General features: G+C 50.1%; 1 protein-coding gene across 1 annotated transcript in view; it reads left to right on the top strand.

Annotated features, from left to right (window-relative positions):
* LOC102673655 (nephrin) overlaps positions 1 to 5,663 on the top strand; it is a 10,628-nt gene that overhangs the window by 3,593 nt on the left and 1,372 nt on the right. Inside the window, exons 2-10 of the mRNA XM_031511685.1 lie at positions 1,266 to 1,422; positions 2,672 to 2,883; positions 2,972 to 3,082; positions 3,142 to 3,357; positions 4,189 to 4,485; positions 4,577 to 4,707; positions 4,779 to 4,938; positions 5,018 to 5,320; positions 5,523 to 5,656. Coding sequence (XP_031367545.1) covers positions 1,266 to 1,422; positions 2,672 to 2,883; positions 2,972 to 3,082; positions 3,142 to 3,357; positions 4,189 to 4,485; positions 4,577 to 4,707; positions 4,779 to 4,938; positions 5,018 to 5,320; positions 5,523 to 5,656 — 1,721 coding nt within the window. The remainder of the gene's footprint in view (positions 1 to 1,265; positions 1,423 to 2,671; positions 2,884 to 2,971; positions 3,083 to 3,141; positions 3,358 to 4,188; positions 4,486 to 4,576; positions 4,708 to 4,778; positions 4,939 to 5,017; positions 5,321 to 5,522; positions 5,657 to 5,663) is intronic.

The raw sequence follows: 5,663 nt of genomic DNA, 5'->3' as shown, positions 1-5,663 counted from the left end.
CGATATGGGAGGCGAGGGAATGGAAGTGTGTCCACCGGTGTGACTCGAATGCGTGGCGCGTCGGGAGACAAAAGGCAGGAAGCGTAGCGGCAGCGTTAGATTCTAGGCGCCGATGAAAACTCGTAAATTAATTCCGGTCGGAGGGGGGGAGGCCTGCGACTCGATGGAGCCTCGCCTTAGTCATACAGCCTCGTAATAAATTAGCCCGATGGACGTTTCTCGATCGACTCTGGGCGAAGGATGGAGAAACCAGCCGAGGGGGTGGATCAAAAAGGAGAATGGAAAAATATGACGAAAATAGGCGAGGCGGCGGAAGCGCGGTTTCCTAACGAGCGAGCGATACAAAAATAACAGGATCGCCCCTTCCGAGCATTATTTACATAACGATATACGCTCTTTCTCTCTCCCTTTCCTCGAATCCTCGCCCGAGTATCGGAATTCTATTTCGGGGAGCGAACGGAAAAAACGAGAGAGAAATCGGTCGCGTCCTTGCTCGAGCGATCGAAAATCCGCTCGTCACGAGACTCGATTCTGTCGAGAGAATTAACTGGGTTCGTTCCGTTCGCCTTTCAACGTACGAAAAAAGCTGTTTTGAAAGCCGTTTTCAAGCCGGTTGAATGGGAGAAGGAGGAGGAGGAGGAGGAGGAACGCGGATCCGTTCGATCGGCGCGCGATGCATCATCGCGGCGCTCGCGATTCCCTCCGCGCGCGAATATAAACTTAGAATCGCAGCGAATCGTTACGAAGAGGTTCTCCACCCACCGGGAGAAAATAGAAACGATATAACGCGCACGTGCGGTGTTAACGTACATCGTGGTATGCCATTGATAACTCTGTCTCCGTTGGCACGCGTTATCTTTTCTCCCCCGTCTTGGACGATTCGTGGAAAAAATAATAATCGGTTCGTCGCGATGCACCAATATTCCCAATTAAGTTAAATTAAATTAAATTAAATTCAGAGAGTGAGAAACCGAATCGTCTCGAGAGTGAATAATTAGAGAGAATAGAGAGCAGCCTAATATTTCTTTTGTAATCGCCTCGTAATCCCCTCCCTCCGTGTTTTCCTCGATTTCTATTTCGATTGAATCGTTTTTAGGAACGGTGCCCGTTTCCGAGAATAGACAAAAACTAGAGGAATTCTAATTCGTAATGAGCACAATAGGCAGCTTACTTTCCCCCCCCCCCCTCTTCTCGCGGAAACTGACTCGTGTTATTACGATCTAACCTAATTATTTCTCTTATTCTTTTGTGCCCCTTTTTTTAAGGGTCTACGACTTTCGCTCTTACAGCGCCGCTCAGATTGGTGTGGGCCAGCAAGGGGGAGGACGTGGAATTGCCCTGCGACATTACTCCACCGACCCCCAACGACTCCGTCAACATGGTGCTCTGGTTCAAAGACACCGCGGGGATACCTCTTTACAGGTAACAACTTCTTCTTTCTCCTCTTCGTTTCTCTCTTATGAAGCGCGGCTCGAAATTTCCTTCTCCCTTCTCATCCCTTCGTCGCGGTGCAGAAGTTTGTTTCATCGAGGGGAGGAGGTGAAGGGGTGAAAACATCCCCATCACGCGTATGCAGCGTTTACGCGGAGAAGGATCGTCGACGGGTTTAATATCCAACAGTAGATGCCATTGTTGTGAGATCGCGTCTCGAAATATCTCGGGTCAAGCCCCCGAAATAGGGTGCCGCCATTATCATCTTCTTCTCCCCGCCGCGGTTTCTTCAAAGCCCCATCCTCCTCCTTATCGAGCGATTAAAATTATCCGCCCCCCCCCTTTCGCTCCTGATTGAGGTAGATCGCGTAACGCGAATATGGAATAAATTGATGATGGATAACGATGTATTCCCGTTCCGTTTATTTACGAACGGGAGGCGTAAGTTTACTTAAAACGGGACAACGAACGTAATTTGTAATTAACCGTCAAACGAAGGATGTTTCTAGAAAAAAAGAAAAAAATACGAACACGTGGCCTGGAAAAAAACTATAGGATGAAACTGTTGCGGATAGACGTTCGTGTTACTATTTCGAAGAAGAAGGAATAGCGTTTAAAAGAAAGAAGCGTTGCACGAGGCAAGTGGTTCTAACATTTTTACGAGTTTTCTTTCCTTTTTCTTCCTTGACCGCAAGATGTTCGAGCGGAAGAAAGGGAGGGAAGAAGTGGAAGGGAATTCGATCGATTCTTCCCCCCCCCCCTCTCCTGTTGCGGAGAGATTTCCTCCTCGACATTGCGTAACGGTCAACTCGTTTTCGAATCTAAATCCGCCGAGTGCGCGTTTGCCAACTATCCTTTTTTCCCACCGCAAATAGACGCGCGTGCTAGAGTTAGTCATTAGAACTAGTGGCAGAGGGGGAGAGGGGGGAGTCCAGGGTCCGGTGTTTACCACCTCCTTTTAATCCCGGAAACGTCAACTCGCTCGATCGTTGACTCGCCAAAGAACTCGAGCCAAGAATTTCGGCCCGCTGATCGGGCCAGGATACTCCCCAGGTGGTAACCGGGTAACCTCGCTTTCTTTGATCTTGAGATCGCGTCGTGGTAAGGGAAATTTCTCTATCATTTTTTTTTTCATCGTTCGATCGTGTCCGATATATCGAAATACGAGAACGATACGATTTCGAGCGTGCGATATCGATGTTTTCGAAATGGAATTTCGAAAAAAATTTTTTCTGCGCAGCTTGGACGCGAGAAGCAGGGATCTCGCTTCCGCCATTCACTGGGCGGTCAGCGACGATCTTGGAAAGAGGACCTACTTTCAAATCGGCAACGGGCATCAGGCAAAGTTGAAGGTGACCAAGGTCACGTACAAGGACCAGGGGATCTTCAGGTGCAGGGTGGATTTTGTAAATTCTCCGACGAGAAACTTTCGCGTGAATCTGACTCTCGTCGGTGAGTATACGCACATTGAGTTTTGCCTCGAGAACGGGATCTCTTTTTCGTTCTCTCTTTTTTTAATGCCGGCTAATCCCATTTGCAGAGGAACCATCCAGGCCTGTGATATACGATGCTCAGGGGCGAGAGGTGACAGGGGTGGGCGGACCCTTCTTGGAAGGTTACAACCTCGTCTTAATCTGCCAGGTGTCCGGAGGTTAGTCTCTTCCCTCCTCGTTNGACTCTCTAATCGCGTCTTCTCTCTCTCTTCCTCAGGAAGGCCGAAGCCTACGGTTACGTGGTGGATGGACGGCGAAATATTGGACGGCGTGGACGACACGCCGCACATCGGCTCCCCGAGCAAATTCACGGAGAACCAACTTTTCATCGCGAACGTGACGAGATCGTTGTGGGGAAAGAAGCTGGAGTGCAGGGCACAATCGCCACCGATGTCCGCCCCTATCGTTCGTGAAGTCCCTCTCGACATTTATCGTAACTATCCTTTATTATTTCGATATCGAATTACGTCCTCCTCGAACGACCGTAACCGTCGAAACGTTTCGAAGAAACCTATCCATCGCGAATAGCCGCACACATACATACACGCGCGCGCGCCTACACATGCCTGCAGGAACAAAATAGAACGAGCAATGTTGCGTGCCTGTCAAGGCCGCTTTTTTCAATCTCACCACGTGCGCCAACAGCGATAATCGTGAATCGTCGTTGTGGAACAACTCTCCTCCTTCCTCGCGCCTTCCCTTCCCTTCCCCCCTTCGTTTTTTTTCTTTTCGCTCGTGTGTCGATATATTCTGCACCTCGGTGTATATAATATACCGGCGAAAAACCGCAGGATACGTGCGGCTTCTTAAACGTAACTTCTTGCGTAAGCCGATCGTATTTCTCGCGGGGAACGCGTGCAAATTCTTTTTTCTTTTTCATTTTATCGTGGCGCACGGGGGGAACGGCTTCCTCCCCAAAATAAAAACACTTTAGGCCGGACATCCTGCGCGGAAAGAAATATATATACATGCATTGGCTTCTTATTCATCCGAATGTCCTGCGACTAGTGTCGTAGGAGAAGAAAGAAGTTTAAATATAGTTCGTGGGTTAGCGAGCCACGGCGGAAGCGAGATGAATTCCAACGATTTCGCGCGGTCCTCTCTCCTTGACTCCTTTGACGGCCGTGTTTCGTGGAATCGCCGTTCCAAAAGCGTAAAAATACGCGGGTTCGGGTGTGGAGCATGTGGGGCTCCCCCGGTTATTTTCGAGGCTCTCGGAGGACTCGATCTCTTCGCAATTTTTTCAGATTCGTTTCGCTTTCAGTGAAACCGGCCCTCGTAAAGATCGTTCTGACGGAGGACCAGATCTACGCGAATCGGCCGATCACGGCACGTTGCGAGACATGGGGGAGCTCGCCCGCGGCGAGGGTGGTGTGGAGGCTGGGCAGACAGGTGATAGGCGACTCGAACGTGTCCACCACCCAGAGAAGCAATTCCACGGTCAGCAAACTGCCTCTGATCCTTGGCAGGGACGACAATGGGAGGAAATTAACTTGCAGGGCCGAGAATCCCAGATTTCCCGGCGGGATCCTCGAGCAGACCGAGATCGTGGACGTTGCCTGTGAGTCAATTTTCTAAATTCTTCGAACGAAAAGAAAAAAGATATGCAACATCCTCTCTTTTCTTACTTTCCACATAATTTATCAATTTAGACGGCCCGGTCGTGTCCATCGATCTGGCAACCGGTTACGTTCTGGACACGCTTAGGGAAGGAGACGATCTGAAGCTCGTGTGCGACGTGGACAGCAACCCACCTCCGACCAGAATCGTTTGGTATCGCAAGGTAAGGGGGGATCGAGTTTCTCCCTCCCTCGGTAACACGAAACACCAACGAACGGGATTCGAACGTTGCAGGATAATCGATTGGAGCACGATGTGGCCGACGGAACGTTGATAGCCTCGAACACGTTGACGTTGAGGGTGCTCACTCTGGCTCATGCAGGCGAGTACTCGTGCGAGGCGATCAATTCCGTGGGAGAGGGTCGCAGCCCACCGATCTCGGTCCGCATGAAATGCAAGTACCTGTTCTTCGATCTTCGATCCTGTGTCTTTCCTCCTCCTAATAATCTTTATTATTATTATCTCCATTCCAGATGCTCCGAGATGCAGGGCGGGCCACGAGAGGCGCGAGGTCACAGCCGGTCGTTACGAAACGGTGTCGCTTCGCTGCGAGGTCGACTCGGTTCCCAAAGACGGTGTGAGATTCTCGTGGACGTACAACGGGACGCTTGGTGACGTGTTGCCAATGCCAAACTCGAAGGCTCGGAATAACGGGCTCGTTAGCGTTCTCGAGTATACCCCCACCGTCGACACCGACTTTGGAACTCTCGCCTGCTGGGCGAGCAACAGCGTCGGAAGACAAAGGACGCCTTGCATATTCAACATCGTGGCTGGAAGTACGTGCCCTTAAATTTCTCCTATTCTTTTATTATTTCTTTCTTTTCAAATAAAATTCCAAGTAAAAGATTCTTCGAATCCTCTCTTCGGAATTAAAAAAAAAAGCTCAAACCATTGTTCTAAAGAATCTATCTTTTCACCGGTGAAAGTGAAAACTTTTCAGGGAATTTATTTCCTAACGAATATATTATAAATCCGCAGAGCCACCGCAGCCGCCGTCCGACTGCTCGCTCCACAACGAGACCACCTCCCTCCAAGTGAATTGCGTCCCAGGCGCGGACGGCGGTACGCCGCAGTACTTTTTGCTCGAAGTTCGGGGGACGCCGAGGGACCCGGTCCAAA

The sequence above is a fragment of the Apis dorsata genome, unplaced genomic scaffold (genome assembly GCF_000469605.1).
Source record: "Apis dorsata unplaced genomic scaffold, Apis dorsata 1.3 scaffold_341, whole genome shotgun sequence".
In the NCBI taxonomy this organism is placed as follows: Eukaryota; Metazoa; Arthropoda; class Insecta; order Hymenoptera; family Apidae; genus Apis; species Apis dorsata.
This window is presented reverse-complemented; position numbering and strand designations above follow the sequence as displayed.